This window comes from Stenella coeruleoalba (assembly GCF_951394435.1).
Source record: "Stenella coeruleoalba genome assembly, chromosome: 9".
Taxonomy (NCBI): Eukaryota; Metazoa; Chordata; class Mammalia; order Artiodactyla; family Delphinidae; genus Stenella; species Stenella coeruleoalba.
In genome coordinates this window covers 64,821,422-64,841,600 of record NC_137155.1, presented here as the reverse complement: position 1 = coordinate 64,841,600, position 20,179 = coordinate 64,821,422, and the positions used below count along the sequence as shown (strand labels likewise).

The 20,179-nt window shown below is 41.5% G+C and overlaps 1 protein-coding gene across 10 annotated transcripts in view; it reads left to right on the top strand.

Moving 5' to 3' along the window:
• Positions 1-20,179, top strand: part of ELMO1 (engulfment and cell motility 1) — a 777,407-nt gene that overhangs the window by 593,604 nt on the left and 163,624 nt on the right. For all 10 annotated transcript variants that reach the window (XM_079930925.1, XM_079930920.1, XM_079930924.1 and 7 more), the window contains one exon: positions 2,257-2,393. In XM_079930925.1, coding sequence (XP_079787051.1) covers positions 2,257-2,393 — 137 coding nt within the window. The remainder of the gene's footprint in view (positions 1-2,256; positions 2,394-20,179) is intronic.

Here is a 20,179-nt window from a genome sequence, read left to right as displayed (position 1 = left end):
GCTGCTGTGTCAACTAAACTGTGGGTTTCCAATGCTCGTGTGGAGCCACCTAAAAAAGGCTTGTGAGGGAAGGCTTAATTTCTCCAGGTTTCACCTGTCTTATATATACAGTGAGGATAAGCATCGTGCCTACCTCCTGGGTTGCTGTGAAGATAACGCCTGTAGAGCCCTTGGGGAGTTATACACAATCTTCTGTCCCCCCCGCCCCCCCGCCCCGATCCCTATTATTAACGATGTTGTTTCCCTCCCTCTTCACCCAAACAAGAGACGGGCTTGTTGGTCGCAGTTTTGTTTGGCTAGCTCAGCTCCAGTAGTCCCATAAAACTTTAACTAGGGCATAAAATACACATATAATCACACTAGCCCCCCAAAAGATACCCTCATAATGTGATTAATAATGAGGCTTTGTATGGCGATAGTGGTTTAAAGTGCTCCTGTAGACTGCTAAATTTTATTGGCTTCAGTGCTTATGAAAGTGACAGCTCATTGCCCAGGGCAGCAAACACATAATCCTGTGTTTACTTTTCAAGTTCCTTAAATAGCTTTGTGTATCAGGTCAGAATGTCACTTTTGCCATCTCTACTGGTAATGAGCTGGAGTGGGATAACTTATATGTTCTTGCCTCTAATTTCTGAGATGTAACAGGCTTGACTTAAGAATTGGAGGAATCAAAAAACAGCCTATGTTCCTGGAAACAATATGCTGGCACGACATTCATTGTTATCACCACCGCCTTGCTCCAACTTTTATCCTTTCAAAGCACTTTCCTGTGAATCGTGTTATTTGAGCCTCTCCATAGCCTACAGAGAAGGCAAGGAGGTTTCATTTCCATTTTTTAGTTTAGAATATCAAGGCTTAGAAAGGTGAAGTGACTAGCTTCTCATTGTCATGGGCTGGACTTGAACTCAAACCTTCTGCCCTCAGACCCAAACCTTTTCTGCATGACTGCAAGCTGTTGCTAGCCTATGCCCTTACCTTCTCTGGAAGAAAACAGAATTTACTATGATAAAGTGTGAAGATAGAAGAGGTTTGTGTATAAGTGTGTCCCCCAAAGTAGAGCATGTCCTCTTAGGTTTGATCAGGGTTCACTCACCAGGGGCCTTCACCCGAGGATCCTCTCTAAGTAGAATTCATGTTCAACTACACGATGGGCACCAGGGTCTTCCCCAAGTACAGAAGTTCTCTGCTGTAAACCCTACTCCCGCCCCACTCCATCCTCCTCTCCTGGGCTTCCAGAGCTTAAAATTCTATCATTTGGGGTCTTGAAGACGCATTGGTCTTTAAATAGATTCCAATTAAAATCAGAATTCTTTCACTGTAAGTAACAGCTTATATTTAAAGAAATAAAATTTAGAATCTTGTTTTGGGGGGTCACAAAGCCCACTTACTTGGGCTCCAGTCCTCATCCCTTAAGACATAAACAGTAAGATGCGTTCTAAAGATCAAATGAATGTACGTAAAAGGGCTATAAAAAGGTCAGCTTGACAGAGAGCTGAGAATGAAGGGGCTGGTGTACTGGTCTGGGAAGGAGGAGAGAGGTGGCCATACCTAGAACTCAAAGCACTGGGTCTGACCATTACTAAGGAAGCTTTGTAATGGGGTGGATTGAAGGCAGTCTGACTGACTTCAGGGTTTGGTCCAGGACCGAACCAGTTGCAGCCTTCAAAGCCACTTGGGTTGCTTTGACCTCCAGCCATCTGTGTCTGAGAATGTAAAACAAATGGTTAATGGTGTCTGAGGTTAATGATCTCAAATATCCCCTACTCAATGCCATAAGAGGAAAAAAAGCCCCCTGGAGAAATAAAGGATGCTATTTTCAAAGTTGCAATTAATTGTGTATTCGGGAAAACTCATCTTCTGCCAGTTATTCTGTTGAGAAATAGGAAATTAAGGGTGATGGAAGAGCTGTGACTGACACGGCAGTTTGAATAACCTTTATAAGGTCAAGAAGGCAGATGCAGAGCCCATATTCAACACCATGGATCCTGGACCAAAGCCATAAGGATCATATCATGGAGTGAGTTAGGAGCTCACTTCCTTCGGTCAAAATATGCGCCTAAGGGTAGGTCTGACCATCTGACCTTAAACTGTGAAGTTTCACGGTGACTACCCTTTGGTTGCCTTTTCAAAATGCCTTTTTTTCCAGTGTGGCTTGAGCCAAATATGCCTCTCGTCATCTCCCTTTGGAGCATGTGTCTGTATCCTTTCATTTCCCTTCTCACACTTCCTCCCTTCTTTCCCTCCTCTTTCCTCCAGCTAGTGAGACCTGCAACGATTTCCACCCGATGTTCTTCACCCACGACAGATCCTTCGAGGAGTTTTTCTGCATCTGTATCCAGCTCCTGAACAAGACATGGAAGGAAATGAGGGCAACCTCTGAAGACTTCAACAAGGTAAGGAGAATCTGAAGCAGAGACAGAAGCTTCCTGTGTGCCCGGTGGAGGCCCACCCACCTTTGCATGGTCCCTTCGCTGGGTGTGGAAGGAGAATGAGGACGACTGTGATTTTAGGTGACGTTAAGGTTGGAGAAGGAAAGGCGTACCTATACAGACAGGAAGCTGGGTGCCAGCGATGCTCTTATCGCTCTAGGGATAAGTTTGGAGCCCCTTTGTTCTTTTTGGCTTACTAAGCAGGGGCCACCAGCAGAGACCCTTTCTTGAGCAATATTGATAAGATGAACTTTTTCCTTTAAAAGCCTTGGTCTGGGATGCCTTGTTATTACAGATCTAGTGGGGAAAATGCCTCCACTCCACCTGTGCAGGTGGCTGCCAGGGAGAGAATGAGATGAGGAAGGCTGCTGTGGTCACTTGGTTTCTTTGTGGGTTATGGCTGCGTTGAGATAACTGCCCTTTGCTCTGTCACAACGAGTATTAAAATGCAAGACCTCTTTCAGGGAGCTGAGTAAGTTTATATGGAACATGTCTTGGTTTACAGAAAGCATTTGGTTTTTTTGAAGAGTGTGAATTTCACAGTTCTGTTTGTGAGTGAATGTTGGGTGGAGAGAAGAGTGCTGACCAACTTAAAGGAAGCAGAAGCATCGTGGACACTTTTCAAGATAAACGAAGTCTTTATCCTTGGATCAAAGCCTTGTTAGCAATCATGACGTGGCTAGTAATAACTGATGGTTGGGACAGGTATGCTTAGGTCTTTAATCCTTCTGGTTTGCTACTATATGTGACTCTGGCTTTGGTTGGCCCCATCACCCATGCCTGCTGACCTGGTAACGGGGGGCATAACTGTTTCTAAGCGTCTAAGTGTCTGGTCTCACAGTCATCCCGTGGGGCCTTCATGGGTTTGTGCTTGGGGCATAACATAATACCTGAATTCCAGCGTCACTCGATGTCCTTGTTGGTCTTTGCCTCCCAGTCCTCTTTTTTCTGAACTTATATCTGGTTCTTCTTTCCCACCATATTTCTGGTCCATGGCATCTTGAACCAATATTGGTTATAAAGAAAGAAAATTGGGAAGAAGACACTCTTCCCCAAGCCTTCCCCAAGGTTAGAACCTGACGGTCTCCATCAATATAATGATCTTAGCTGCAGTTGTAGCAGAGAACGCCATTCCATCCCAGTCATTCTGAGCCACCTATTCAGTTCCTTTCTTTTGCGTTTTTGGGAATCTGTTGCATGTTTTTGATTTGTGGTTACCATGGTTTTCGAGTATTGTAACTGTATTGACTTGCTTTAGGCTGATACGTTCAGTCGTGTAAGTTCAAACACATTCTAAAAGATCCACATTTTTTACTCCCCTCCCCTACAATTTGTGATTTTGATGCCCTATTTTACATCTTCGTGTTTATCCTGTTGCTGTTCATTGTGGTTATAATCACTTTTACAAAATTTTTTTATTGTTTTTTTACTCTGTATACGGGCCTAAGTGATCTTCAGTCCTTTTATATATTTGTCTGGGCCATCTATTTAACTCATTGAAATAGGCCCCAGGGACTCCCCTCTGTGGAAAACACTGATCTGTAAATTGCATGCTAGAGCTGCAAGTGTCTGAGCAACTAGAGCCAAGGTCAGACGTGAGTCAGGAGGGGAGGTGGAGGAAAGAAGCCCATTAATTCCCTTATGATTGTTAACTGTAGCCTCCTGAGTGTACTTCACTTGATTATGAGGGACTTTGCAGTTCAGGTGTAATTATCCTTGGGAGAGAGGGAAGAAGGAGCACAGAGACCTTTGTTCAATCAGGCCACAAAAAAAAAAGGGGAAAGTTAAATCAGTAGTCTCTGAAATTGCTATGGCCACGTTGCTTCTGGATCAGTTCAACTCTTCCTGTACTGCACTGTTTCTGAAAGCCATCCAGTCCTCAGCTCTTGTGTCCTGGGACACTTACTCCTCCAAGAGAAGGAGACTTCACTGACTCATGTGTTCTGGCACTGAGCTATCCATCTGCTGAGGGCATTTCATTCATCCCGCTTCTCCAGAATTACAGAAATCTGCATTTCTGTAAATAATAAAATCAAATATTATTGCTGTTGATCTATGCACAGATAAGGTATATAGAAAACATTACCAAATTCCTGCAAAGGAATGGCTCAAGGGAATGAGTACTTAGACACTTAATTTCTGTAGAACTTACAAGTTTAGGACATGAAGCCCCAAGAATACATACACTGTTAGCAAAGGAGACCAGAGGCTTCCGTCTGGAGTTGCTGAGAGGGGCTTCAGGGAGGAGACGAGCGTGGCTCTCAGGTCCGTGTTATTCATGATGGCTGTGTGCTCGGGTTGGTGGAGGTGATATTCTCATTGCTCAGGGTGAGGTCCTGCTAGGTGATGGCAAGCCCCCCAAAGGGTCATGCTGAAACCTTTTTGTAATTAACTTATATGGCTGCAAAAACTTCCTGCAGCAAGATCTCAGAGCCAGGTTCCAGTACAGTTTCTCACTGTGGCCCTAGTGCCATCTTTTTGCCATGGACGATTGTAAACCAGCTGTGATGTTACACATCTGCTGCCGAGTAGGGGTGGTAGCTTATGGCCGTGGGCAGGCATCTGGAGGCCTGAGAGGCAGAGGGTCCCACTCCACATGTCCATTCATTGGTTAAGAATGGATATCAGAGGAGGATCAGGGATGGGTATGACAAGGCATTTCAATTTTCTACATTAACTGTGTCTGCTTTCCTCTTTCTAATACTATGCATGCCTTCCTTTTGTAACCAGAAGAGTTTATCAGTGATGTACTTTTTATCTCGTGTATTATTACTTTCCTAGTACTGCTGGAACATATTGCCACAAACTTAGTGGCATGAACAATACAAATTTATTATCTTACAGTTCCATAATTCAGAAGCCAAAAATGGGTCTCCCAGGGCTAAAATCAAGGTGTCAGCAGAGCTATGTTCCTTTCTGGAGGCTCTTGGGGAGAATTCATTTCATTGCCTGTTCCAGGTTGGAAACTGCCTGCATTCCTTGTCTCAATGGCCCCCTTTGTCCATCTTCAAAACCAGCAACTGCAGGTTCAGTCGTTTCCACATTACTTATCACTCTGATCCCTCTTCTGCTTCCATCTTTCACTTGTAAGGACCCCTGTGATTACATTGGACCACCTGGATAATCCAGGGTAATCGTTCCTATTTTAAGGTCAGTTGATTAGCAACCTCAATTTCACCTGCAACCTAAATTCCCTTTTGACATAAAAGGAAATATATTCACAGATTATGGGGATTAAAATACGGACATCAACGGGGAGCCATTATTCTGCTTACCATAATGTGTATTTAAGTTGTAAGTACATTAGATTTGTAGCTGTGGGTATCAGTTTAAATTAATGAAACATGGACAGATGAGGTTTTTTGTTGTTCTTTTGGCTGGTAGACTAGCATAATACCTGTTGCAGAGTTCTGCTAGTGGTTGCTCAAATTCAGATATAATTATGTCCTTTTTCTTTTACTTCTCTTTTTTGTCTCTTCGGCCTTAACAAAAAAAAGGACCCTGTGTGAGGGCCTCTAGTTCAATGTGAAGAATGTCTTTTCTGATTTTTTCCTGCTGCCTATCAGCCACCTTTTGCTTTACCAGATAATAAATTGGAAAAGAGAGAAGCTGAAATTTTAATCAGTTCACTTTTCTTCTTGTTATTAACTTGGTAGCAGAAGAGATTGAATTTAGGAACAAATGTGGGTTTGGTGTTACTGGTAGATTTAATGTTTTTCTTGTTTGCTAAGATTGTCCAAATGGGAATTCAGAAGTATCTTAAAAGAGCCCAACATGAGACACAGTTTCTTTGAACTTTCTTGGACATCTTTCCAGGCTTTTACCACTTTGAATGGAAGCATAGATGGTGGATTTAATTGTTGACCTGAGACCCAGGGTTCTGTAAGAACGGCTTAGCTATCTGCCTTCTTTAGCTCATTACTGGAGAAGCAGCATCCCTCACTCTAAAATTGTGATTTTTTTCCAACAAACAATATCAGATTCCAGCAGACACAGGAATCTCTTCGACAACCTGCCTTGATGGGGACATTAGTTGGTAGATACCTAGTGCTTGGTAGTTAATGTTGCTGCTGGAAGTGAGTGTTTGGAAAAGCAGCTGTCTTCCTGCTCCTCCAGGCCTGGGGAAGCAGCAGATGCGATGTTTTTTATTTATATAAGAGAAGTAGAATTAGAGAGTGGTTAAAATATTTATTCTTTGAAACGTACTTTCTTACAGTTTCTCGATATAGTAGTCTCCGCAGAGTAATCCATTGGTTCAGACCATTGAGTTTGTATTGTGTGTTTTTGCCTTTTATTACCAATATTTCAGAGCATGCCTTATTCATTGACATGGGAAGAGCTAAACCAGAGCTGGATACCTTGGCACGCAAGTGGCCCCATAATTATTTCATTGAAGCCTTTATTTATTTATTTTTAACATCTTTATTGGAGTACAATTGCTTTACAGTGGTGTGTTAGTTTCGGCTTTATAACAAAGAATCAGCTATACATATACATATATCCCCATATCTCCTCCCTCTTGCGTCTCCCTCCCACCCTCCCTATCCCACCTCTCTAGGTGGTCACAAAGCACAGAGCTGATCTCCCTGTGCTATGCGGCTGCTTCCCACTAGCTATCTGTTTTACATTTGGTAGCGTATATATGTCCATGCCACTCTCTCACTTCGTCCCAGCTTACCCTTCCCCCTCCCCATGTCCTCAACTCCATTTTCTACGTCTGTGTCTTTATTCCTGTCCTGCCCCTAGGTTCATGAGAACTGCTTTTTTTTTTTAGATTCCATATATATGTGTTAGCATACGGTATTTGTTTTACTCTTTCTGACTTACTTCACTCTGCATAACAGAGTCTAGGTGCATGCAACCACTACAAATAACTCAGTTTCGTTTCCTTTTATGGCTGAATAATGTTCCATTGTATATATGTGTCCCATCTTCTTTATCCATTCATCTGTTGATGGACACTTAGGTTGCTTCCATGTCCTGGCTATTGTAAATAGAGCTGCAATGAACACTGTGGTACATGACTCTTTGAATTATGGTTTTCTCAGGGTGTATGCTCAGTAGTGGGTTTGCTGGGTCGTATGGTAGTTCTATATTTAGATTTTTAAGGAACCTCCATACTGTTCTCCACAGTGGCTGTATCAATTTACATTCCCACCTGCAGTGCAAGAGAGTTCCCTTTTCTCCACACCCTCTCCAGCATTTGATGTTTGTAGATTTTTTGATGATCGCCATTCTGACTAGTGTGAGGTGATACCTCATTGTAGTTTTGATTTGCATTTCTCTAATGATTAATGATGTTGAGCATCCTTTCATGTGTTTGTTGGCAATCTGTATATCTTCTCTGGAGAAATGTCTATTTAGGTCTTCTGCCCATTTTTGGATTGGGTTTATTTATTTGATATTGAGCTGCATGAGCTGCTTATAAATTTTTGAGATTAATCCTTTGTCAGTTGCTTCATTTGCAAATATTTTCTCCCATTCTGAGGGTTGTCTTTTCGCCTTATTTGTGGTTTCCTTTGCTGTGCAAAAGCTTTTAAGTTTCATTAGGTCCCATTTGTTTATTTTTGTTTTTATTTCCTTTTCTCTAGGAGGTGGGTCAAAAGGGATCTTGCTGTGATTTATGTCACAGAGTGTTCTGCCTATGTTTTCCTCCAAGAGTTTGATAGTTTCTGGCCTTACATTTAGGTCTTTAATCCATTTTGAGTTTATTTTTGTGTATGGTGTTAGGGAGTGTTCTAATTTCATTTTTTTTACAAGTAGCTGTCCAGTTTTCCCAGCACCACTTATTAAAGAGGCTGTCTTTTCTCCGTTATATATTCTTGCCTCCTTTATCAAAGATAAGGTGACCATATGTGCGTGGGTTTATCTCTGGACTTTCTATCCTGTTCCACTGATCTATATTTCTGTTTTTGTGCCAGTACCATACTGTCTTGATTACTGTAGCTTTGTAGAATAGTCTGAAGTCAGGGAGCCTGATTCCTCCAGATACATTTTTCTTTCTCTAGATTGCTTTAGCTATTCGGGGTCTTTTGTGTTTCCATGCAAATTGTGAAACTTTTTGTTCTAGTTCTGTGAAAAATGCCAGTGGTAGTTTGATAGGGGTTGCATTGAATCTGTAGATTGCTTTGGGTAGTAGAGTCATTTTCACAATGTTGATTCTTCCAATCCAAGAACATGGTATATTTCTCCATCTGTTGGTATCATCTTTAATATCTTTCATCAGTGTCCTATAGTTTTCTGAATACAGGTCTTTTGTCTCCTTAGGTGGGTTTATTCCTAGGTATTTTATTCTTTTTGTTGCAGTGGTAAATGGGAGTGTTTCCTTAATTTCTCTTTCAGATTTTTCATCAGTAGTGTATAGGAATGCAAGAGATTTCTGTGCATTAATTTTGTATCCTGCTACTTTACCAAATTCATTGATTAGCTCTAGTAGTTTTCTGGTAGCCTCTTTAGGATTCTCTATGTATAATATCACATCACCTGCAAACAGTGACAGCTTTACTTCTTTTCTGATTTGTAGTCCTTTTATTTCTTTTTCTTCTCTGATTGCTGTGGCTAAAACTTCCAAAACTATGTTGAATAATAGTGGTGAGAGTGGACAGCCTTGTCTCATTCCTGATCTTAGAGGAAATGGTTTCAGTTTTTCACCATTGAGAACAATGTTGGCTGTGGGTTTGTCGTATATGGCCTTTATATTGTTGAGGTAAGTTCCCTCTATGCCTACTTTGTGGAGGGTGTATGATCCTTTTAATGTGCTGTTGGATTCTGTTTGCTAGTATTTGTTGAGGATTTTTGCATCTATGTTCATCAGTGATATTGGCCTGTAGTTTTCTTTCTTTGTGACATCTTTGTCTGGTTTTGGTGTCGGGTGATGGTGGCCTTGTAGAATGAGTGGGGGAGTGTTCCTCCCTCTGCTATATTTTGGAATAGTTTGAGAAGGATAGGTGTTAGCTCTTCTCTAAATATTTGAGAGAATTTGCCTGTGAAGCCATCTGGTCCTGGGCTTTTGTTTGTTGGAAGATTTTTAATCACAGTCTCAATGTCAGTGCTTGTGATTGGTATGTTTATATTTTCTATTTCTTCCTGGTTCACAACTCGGAAGGTTGTGCTTTTCTAACAATTTGTTCATTTCTTCCAGGTTGTCTGTTTTATTGGCATATGGTTTCTTCTAGTAATTTCTCATGATCCTTTGTATTTCTGCAGTGTCAGTTGTTACTTCTCCTTTTTCATTTCTAATTCTATTGATTTGAATCTTCTCCTTTTTTTTCTAGCTAGTGGTTTACCAATTTTGTTTATCTTCTCAGGGAACCAGCTTTTACTTTTACTGATCTTTGCTCTTGTTTCCATCATTTCTTTTTCATTTGTTTCTGATCTGATCTTTATGATTTCTTTCCTTCTGATAACTTTGGGGTTTTTTTGTTCTTCTTGCTTTAGGTGTAAAGTTAGGTTGTTTATTGAGATGTTTCTTGTTTCTTGAGGTAGGATTGTATTGCTATAAACTTCCATCTTAGAACTGCTTTTGCTACATCTCATAGGTTTTGGGTTGTCATGTTTTCATTGTCATTTGTTTCTAGGTAGTTTTTAATTTCCTCTTTCTTTTCTTCAGTGATCTCTTGGTTATCAAGTAGTGTATTGTTTAGCCTCCATGTGTTTTTATTCTTTACAGATTTTTTCCTGTAATTGATATCTAGTCTCATAGTGTTGTGGTCAGAAAACATACTTGATATGCTTTCAGTTTTCCTAAATTTACCAAGACTTGATTTGTGACCCAAGATATGATCTATCCTGGAGAAAGTTCCATGAGCTCTTGAGAAGAAAGTGTAATCTGCTGTTTTTGGATGGAATGTCCTATAAATATCAATTAAATCTATCTGGTCTATTGTGTCATTTAAAGCTTGTGTTTCCTTATTTATTTTCATTTTGGATAATCTGTCCATTGGTGTAAGTGAGGTGTTAAAGTCCCCCACTATTATTGTGTTACTGTCGATTTCCTCTTTTATAGCTGTTAGCAGTTGCCTTATGTATTGAGGTGTTCCTATGTTGGGTGCATAAATATTTACAATTGTTATATCTTCTTCTTGGATTGATCCCTTGATCATTATGTAGTTTCCTTTGTCTCTTGTAACAGTCTTTATTTTAAAGTCTATTTGGTCTGATGTGAGAATTGCTACTCCAGCTTTCTTTTGATTTCCACTTGCATGGAGTATCTTTTTCAGTCCCCTCACTTTCAGTCTGTATGTGTCCCTAGGTCTGAATTTTGTCCCTTGTAGACAGCATATGTATGGGTCTTGTTTCTGTCTCCATTCAGCCAGTCTGTCTTTTGGTTGGTGCACTTAATCCATTTACATTTAAGGTAGTTATCGATATGTGTGTTCCTATTACCCTTTTCTTAATTGTTTTGGATTTGTTATTGTAGGTCTTTTCCTTCTTTTGTGTTTCCTGCCTAGAGAAGTTCCTTTAGCATTTGTTGTAGAGCTGGTTTTGTGGTGCTGAATTCTGTTAGCTTTTGCTTTTCTGTAATGGTTTTAATTTCTTCTTCAAATCTGAATGAGATCCTTGCTGGGTGGAGTGATCTTGGTTGTAGGTTTTTCCCTTTCATCACTTGAAATATGTCCTGCCACACCCTCTGGCTTGCCGAGTTTCTGCTGAAATGTCAGCTGTTAACCTTATGGGGATTCCCTTGTATGTTATTTGTTGTTTTTCCCTTGCTGCTTTTAATATTTTTGTTTGTATTTAATTTTTGTTACTTTGATTAATATGTGTCTTGGCATGTTTCTCCTTGGATTTATCCTGTATGGTACTCTCTATGCTTCCTGGACTTGATGGACTATTTCCTTTCCCATATTAGGGAAGTTTTCAACTATAATCTCTTCAAAACTTTTCTCAGTCCCTTTCTTTTTCTCTTCTTCTGGACCCTCTAAAATTCGAATGTTGGTGTTTTTAATGTTGTCCCAGAGGTCTCTGAGACTGTCCTCAATTCTTTTCATTCTTTTTTCTTTATTCTGTTCTGTGGTAGTTATTTACACTATTTTATCTTCCAGGTCACTTATCCGTTCTTCTGCCTCTGTTATTCTGCTGTTCATTCCTTGTAGAGAATTTTTAATTTCATTTCTTGTGTTGTTCATCATTGTTTTTTTGCGCTTTAGTTCTTCTAGGTCCCTGTTATACATTTCTTGTACTTTCTCCATTCTATTTCCAAGATTTTGGATCATCTGTACTATCATTATTCTGAATTCTTTTTCAGGTAGGCTGCCTATTTCCTCTTCATTTGTTTGGCCTGGTGGGTTTTTACCTTGCTCTTTCATCTGCTGTGTGTTTCTCTATCTTCTCATTTTGCTTAACTTACTGTGTTTCTGGTCTCCTTTTCGCAGGCTGCAGGTTCGTAGTTCCTATTGTTTTTGGTGTCTGTCCTCAGTGGCTAAGCTTGGTTCAGTGGGTTGTGTAGGCTTCCTGGTGGAGGGGAGTGGTGCCTGTGTTCTGATGGTTGAGGCTGGATCTTGTCTTTCTGGTGGGCAGGACCGCATCTAGTGGTGTGTTTTGGGGTGTCTGTGGCCTTATTATGATTTTAGGCAGCCTCTCTGCTAGTGGGTGGGGTTGTGTTCCTGGCTTGCTAGTTGTTTGGCACATGGTGTCCAGCACTGTAGCTTGCTGGTCGTTGAGTGGAGCTGGGTCTTAGCGTTGAGATGGAGATCTCTGGGAGAACTCTCACCGTTTGATATTACATGGAGCCGGGAGGTCTCTGGTGGACCTATGTCCTGAACTCAGCTCTCCCACCTCAGAGGCACAGGCCTGACACCCAGCCGGAGCACCAAGACCCTGTCAGCCACACAGCCAGGTACGTGGGGAGTTTCTTGCCTTTTGGGAAGTCTGAGTTCTTCTGCCAGCATTCAGTAGGTGTTCTGTAGGAGTTGTGCCACATGTACATGTATTTCTGATGTATTTGTCTGGAGGAAGGTGATCTACACATCTTACTCCTCCACCATCTTGAAGGTCTCTTGAAGCCTTTATTTTTGAGCGCGGACAGGGTTTAGGAAAGAGGACGCAAGTGATTTGGCTATTTCAGGTATGGGAATCTCATTTAATGATTTTGTGGCTGACTGCTCCACTTTAAAAATTCAAATAGGGTATACACGTCAAAATCTGTACCTGTGTGTAGCAGCGTTTCTCAACCTGCCTATACGTTAGAATCACCTTGGGGGCTTTTGAAAGCCCTGTTATCCCAGCGCCCAACTGCACCACGTGCCAATTAAATCCTTGGGGTGGAGCCAATGCTGTCGATGAAGATTTTCACTAAGGTACATTTGATCAGTAAAAGTGAATTGTGTCCGTAGAATTACCATCAGTTGACACACGTAACACGTCACCAACTCGTGGCATGCATTGGTAAAGTAGTGTGTCTGTTGGTCTGCAAGGCCCAGGCTCTATTCCTGATTCTTCTACTCAGGAGCTGTATGCCTGAAAGTTTAAAAAAAAAAAGTGGATATCAGTATTCCACCGCTGTCTCTTATGGTGGTGTGATCTTAAATTGAAGTAATAAATGTAAAAAGACTCTGAGGAAGTAAAATATTGTATGCAGTTGTAACGTGTTCTTTTTGTATGTAATAAGATAGATCCTGTCTATACAATATGAGTAAATTGCCCTTTTCACAAGAAGACATTTTTTGGCCATTATGTTAAGAAAAAGGGAAGAAAGAAAAGTGAAGCTGTCTATGTACCCCCAGTTAAGTTCTGAACTGAATTAAACAACTCATTTAACTTTGGCGGAAATAAGGTTTCAGCTGAAAATTTGGTGGTGTCTTTCTCCAAACAGCTTTATTAAGTACCTTGGTTTTCCACGTGACAAGCCATGAGTAGCAGCCTAAAAATCAGCAGGTCCCACAGTTTTCATGTACTTAATGGCTGGCAAGAGTTAAGGCCTCTCCTGCAATTACCTAGTTGCCCAGACCTCTCCAGGGATGGCTGAGCCTTCGAGATACCATCAAGATATTTGCTCATAGCATTAGTGTTACCTCAGATACTATCAGAATGGGCATTAAAAACCAAGATCAAATGACTTTGCCATGCTTTCAAATTACCAAAACGGAAGAAACTAATGATTTGAAAAATGTAGTCACTCTAGAGTGAAAGCACTATTTTGAAACGTTACCCGGCAGCATAAGAAGCAAAGCGCACGTGATAGAGTTTATACTCAGGCTCACAGATGAGAACCCATCCCTTCAAAGAGGAGAGGCTGTGCACGGGGAGAACCCAGGCCCATCAAACAAAGCTGCAGCTGCCTCTGGCTAAGCTTACCAGCTTCTTCCGAGTCAATGGGTGTGAAAATATCAATTCAGTAGGAAGAATCGGAGAGCAGGACACAGGACGGAGGAAACATCCTGAGAAGTCCCCTGGAAGGTTATCCTTGGAAAATAACCTCTAACTCGTCACATCTAATGGATTATGGTGTGGTATAGAAAAGGGATTGTTTGAAAGCTCAAAGGCAGGGATCGCATGAATGAAAAAGGGAAATATGTTTGCTCCCCAAACTGCTTCCAGCTTACTGACTTTCTATGCATGCTTTTCAGGGGACAATTAGATATTCAGAAGTCCCCTTCCTAGGCCAGCTCAACTGCGTAGTGGTGCAGAGGGCGCTCTGTTAGCTGAGCTGGCCTAGGGAATGAAAGGTGGTCTGTAACTCTCACCATGAATAAACATGAAGCTCTTCATTTGCATGAGGCAGGTGACTGTAAAATATCTTGGAGCAAGTTGTGAAAGGAGGCTTTGTGCCTCTGTGCCCAGGGGAAGCTGGGGAGGACTCGGCGTTGTTTATCTTCATTAGAATTCCATCTAGTGCTGCTGTTATTGATCTGAACCCGGGCCTGGTGTGGTTAATAAAGTAGGTGTACGTTTTAATTGAAACATGAATATTTAAGTAGAGGAGAAGTCTTTTAAAGGGCCCTCATGTCGTATGAGGTTATCCATTTTTCAGCTGTCTAGGCCATTTACAAGTATTTATTCAAAAAGCTTCTCATGTTTCACAAAGATCTTTAGGTTTGGAACGCAGGAAATGGAATCTCCTCTAGAAGCAAATGTGTTAACATGAATTGATTTATTTTTTTCCTTTGATGTTTCCCGTGGGAGAGGTAGCGAATGGTTTGTGTGTGTGTGTGTGTATGTGTGTGTGTGTATGTATGTTTGAGTGTGTTTAAGGTATCCACTGAAGGTAGTGTTACCCTTTTTCATGTAACTTGCCAGTTTCTGTTGGACATAAATCACGGCACGTCGTCATCAATATCGATTATGCAGTCTAGAGACAGTGGAAAGACCAAGAAAGAGACAGACTTCACTAATCTATTGTTTTCAAGAGTTATCTTTTCAAACAGACCCCAGTGTCTACACTTTCTAAGAAGAAATGTATTAATTATAAGTAACAGTCCCAGCCAAGACAGGGAGGCTGCTGTGGTGTGAAGCAGTATTTCTCCAACTCTTGCGTTAAGGAGGTTTTGTAGACATCTTTCCACTAATCACCCTCCTCCTGCAATTTTAATTATGCAGATATGTCGTTATCTGTTTATATAATGTGTGTACATCTGCGCTTTATACGTTAAAAGACTAAGAATTTTGCTCCTCCAAGAACCAGTTTTCACCCCTGGGGGCACTGTCCCATGCCCCATTGAGAATGCAAGGTGGAGAGGAAAGAACCCAGGCTGAGAGAAGCAGGAGAGTCTGCTGGCAGTCCCAGCATGGTCCCTCGCCAGCAGCGTGACCTTGAGCATGTCCTTTAGCTGTCAAGTCCCTTCCCATCTGTACGCTGAATAGCAATAATAACAATAATGATAATAATAGCAGTGGTATTTCCCTGAATCACAGTGAGAATTAGGCCCTCAAAGGTGGGCTTTGTAAATTGCCACATACAAATGGGAGGTGCTGATCTCAACAAATAGTAATTTGCACTTGGTTGTGCAGTATAATTGAGCTGCTTTGATTTCCCAAGGTAGTTAGTCCAAATATCTATAAATATAGATTTCCCCATACCTCTGTAAGGGGAGCCATTGAACTTTAGCTGCAAAAGGGGATTTTGACCACAGTGGGGACAAATTCCTATGTGAGGAGGCAGTCCTCTTGTGCAGGTTCGTAGTGGTGAGGGACGCTCTCCCCAGCCTGCCCAAAGATGTACTGCAGGTGATACGGGAGCTTAGCTGAATCTCAGAGGCGGGGCACGCTGATCGTTCAAGAGCCCAGGTCCCCCACTGCCGGCTGGATAACCTTGTGCAAGGGACTCAGCCCTGTCAGCTTCAGATTCCTCATCTGTGAGGTGGGGCAGGAACATTACCGCGGCTAGGCGGGCTGTGAGCCCTGGACCGTCTGGCCTGGAGCAAGCACCAGGTGACACAGGACTCTAAATCCCTCTGAAAAAGAAAAGGATACTCATGACAAAGCTGACGGCAAAACATTTTCAGGCTTTTCCCTCGGATTTAGTGATTAACTTAACAGAACATCCATCTCAGAGTGCCATCTTAGTGGTCCCAGCTGCATAGCATCTGTGCAACTTTTATGAGAAAACAGGGATGGCCGTAAAGGGGTTCATTTCCAGGGACTGCCACTAAGAGCCTGGGTGTGCCTCCTTATGAAGTGGTTTTATACGGGGATCCTGAGTCATCCAGAAAGAACTAGATTTTGTTGACTCTGTTCTTGTAATTTCCATAAGAAATAGTTAAACTGTTTAAAATCTGTTTAAAAGTTGACTGGTAGATTTAGTTGGTTGAGAACACTGCTAACATGTTTTGCTTTCTTGACATTCTCTATAACTGGAGCATTTATAAAACATGATATTTACTGAGATTGAGTCTTACGAATAATTTTGGGACAAGCTTGACAATAGTAAATATACATCTTGGGGGTTCCTTTGTGTGCAGGGTCTGGCTTAGGGCTCTTCTTATTACCAAAGTCTTCCTAGAGTCAATGCATCTTTCTCTGAATGTGTAACATGTGCGAAACTTCTCAATTATGAGAAGCAAAGAGTCGATAGGTTCTTCTGCTGGACAGCGGTAAGACACATCAGTTCCTTTCTTTTAATATACATATATTTTATTGAATTATAATTGACATACAATGTCATGTTAGTTTCAGGTATACAACATAGTGATTCGATATTTTTATACGTTCTGAAATGACCACCGCGACAAGTCTAGTTACCATCTGTCAACATACACAGTTATAACAATGTTATTGACAATATTTTCTATGCTGTACATGACACCCCCATGTACTTCAGTCCCTTGGTTCAACTGCAGGCCATCCCTGAACATGAAAATAATGACAACTCTTTAAGTTAACTGCTCTCTATAACTCTATTCAATGACTTTTGAAATTTTTTTCCCTTTCATTAACTATACTTTGGGGCACTGTATGCACTGCTAACTGGTTCCTATGACCTGAATTCCATATTCCATGGTGGATTATGTGAGGGATTTGATAGTGACACAGTAACCATTTTATTAGCATATGTCCAATTAGAAGGAAATTACCTACATTTTAAGTTAGGCATAATGAGATTTAGGCATTTTAAATTAAAGGGCAGATGGGAAACAGAGTTGGAAAGCTAAGAAGAGTACCATTAGATGGGAATCTCTCAAAAACTTCCAAGTCCTTTTGGATTTAAAAGAAAATATTTATCTTGTAATTGCAAAGTGTAAATTATCTTAAAAAGGAGTCGAGAACACACTCCTACAGAGGGATGTGTTTCCAAAGGTAGAAAAGAAGTACATAAGGTCGTGTCATACAGGTCCCCCTCTTGCCAACTGAGGGTACCAAATGTTGAGATGAGGTGGGGGATGGAGGGCAAAGAGGGGCCCTAGATAAACTGAGGACTCAGAATGAGATGGTAGCGTCAGAAGCCATTTGCTGGGACTCCAATAGAAGAGGTGGGATAAGTAAGAGGATCCCAAGTGAAATTTCCAAATACCCCTTGCAAAAATACCAGATCTTGGGGGTCAGGAGTTAAAATATATACTTAATTATTTAAACGTAGAAATTAAACTTCTCATTTACACTAATTGTATGCCTGTGCAGGTTTTTCAAAATCATGCTTTTAATCTGAACAGTGGTAAATGATGGGTCAAGAGTATCCACCTTCATTTTCCCAAACAGGAGCTAAAGCACTCACCTGCATGGTTCAACACCAGATGCTGGTCTGCCCACGCCGTCTCCAGGCGTAGATATAAGCCACTGAGTCTAACAGGTCAAAAGCAGGAGCGAAGGTTGAGAGACAAAAAGAGGGTACCAAAGTAACACTCAAGTTTACAGCAGTTTCCACAGCTGATTGTTATAGAGAGAAAAATCAACATGGAAACTTGAATTTGAGAGATGAGAATGCCAAACTGCTAGTTTCTTCTTTTCCTGTCCTTCCTCTCTCCATTCTTGCATTGTTGCTGTGTATTTTCCATGCAGTTCTGGTAAAATTAAAAATAATAGTGAGGGGCTTCCCTGGTGGCGCAGTGGTTGAGAGTCCGCCTGCCAATGCAGGGGACACGGGTTCATGCCCCGGTCCGGGAGGGTCCGGGAGGATCCCACATGCCGCGGAGCGGCTGGGCCCGTGAGCCATGGCCGCCGAGCCCGCGTGTCCGGAGCCTGTGCTCCGCAACGGGAGAGACCACAACAGTGAGAGGCCCGCGTACCACAAAAAAAAAAATAGTGAGTGCTCAGTGTAGCTATGTGGGAGGAAGTCATTTAGGCAGGTAGTCAGTTCAGATATTATTCCCACACCTGACCAACACCTTCCCTAGGAAAGTTCTATAGCCCACAGCTATCTCTTTTGGCGACAGCTCATTCAGATCCCCTTCAGGTGCTCCCTTTGCTCTGTCCTTGTGAATACCCATACCTAGAATTTACCACAGTGAACTTCAATTGTCTGTCAGGTTTCTAGTGAGCAGAGCCTTGCTTTTTCTGTATTCTCGGAATCTACTCAGTATCTGGGATATAGAAGGTATTCAGTGTTACTGTCCCACAGCCATCATATACACAGCATGGCCACATCAGTGGTCCACTTTTGGTTAATAGTGTTACTATCCAACCTAAACTTTAAATGCCGTCCATCCTTTCAACAAACATTATTGTGTTTTCACAACACAGTGGGCACTGCCCCAAGCACCAGGAATACAGAGGTAAACTAGACAGATGGTTCCTGCACTTATGGGGCTGGCAGTCTGGTGAGTTTCTATTTGGAAGTTTATGGACTAGACCCTCTTTGTGAAACTAGTCAGTGACCAAAGTCACTACAATCACTGTTAGGTCCTCTGCCTTCTCATCATTGCCTTGATTCAGATATTCCTCTTCTCTCCACATCTGGTAGACTGAATGGCTGGTTGCAGTTCGTCACTGCTCCATGGGAGTGGTATATCTCCACATCCTTGCCATGACATCATGGTGAGTGAAGTGTATTTCTCCTGCCCTTCAACTTTTGACTTGGTCAAGTGATTTGTTTGGGCCAGTGAGATATTCATGGATGTGAAGTGAGCAGAGGCCTGACTATGGCCCGTGTGGTTGGGTTGGGTTCTTGCATTCTACCTTCATCATGAGATGAAGTATATAACCTGAGCAGCCACTACCCCTTCATTGTAGGTCCCAGAATGAGGCATATGGACTATAGTTTCCATACCTAGCCCATAGAATTACAGCTTAAAACAGCTACCTTAGCTGACCTATAGACCTGTGAGTATAAGAAGAGCTTCTTAGCTGTTGGGATTATTTGTTACACAGCACTGGTAATAGCTGACTAAGAAACCAACTATTGCAGTAACTTATCTCCCAGCTTCAAAACCTTCCCACTTTCCAAATGTCCTCAACACAGATCTGACCATATCATACTTGATTTAATCCACATCTGTGGCTGTCCATTGCCTGCCTTATAAAGTTTCATAACCTTAGCAAGATGTTCAGATTTCTCTTCAATTGGCCTAACATACTTTTCCTGCTTCATCCCCATATCTTCACCCTGCACCTGTCCTAAGCTCTGCATATCCTGAACTTCCCATCATTCCTTGCATATGCCATCATGCTTTCCTAGCTGAGGTGTTTGCTCATCCTCCTTCCCTCTGCCAGAAATGTCTTCCTCCATCTGCCTGTTGAAATTCTACTTTAGGATTTTGCACAAGTGCCACCCCAGTAAGATGGTTACCATCTCCCTTTCATTCAGAATGAAATTCTGCCCCTCTGCCTTCACAGCATGGAATTCAAAATTTCTTTTGGAAAATATCTTTGAACTATAGACTAGTAGTTTATTTACAAAGCTATCTTTCTAAATTAAGTAAACATGTCATCGGAAGCAAGAACTATAGCTTTATATCTTAATATGGTCACTGTTGTTCTATTCCTAGAGACTATAGGTACTAAGTATTCTGCAGTTCTGCGGAATAAAGGATTTTCTTGCCCCAATTTCCAATAGACCTTATTGAGAAACACTTCTAGACCCTTTTTTCTGAATCTCTTCTTCAGATGTCAAAACTTTGAGGGAGTTACAAATGGATTTGGCCATTCATTTCTTAAGAAAAATGAAAATTATTTTCCCACATCTGTAGCTTTATATAAGATGGATGGAAAGCCTCAAACACATTGAACAGTTGCAAAATAAACTGAATTTCTTTTTTCCAAGGAGAGTGGTTGGACCCCCTAGTTAAAAAGAAATCCCTCTATTTTATTTTTTCACCTTCACTCATTTCTTATATCCCTCTTAGATCTGCTTAATTCACATGCCCTGGCCATTTGGGGAG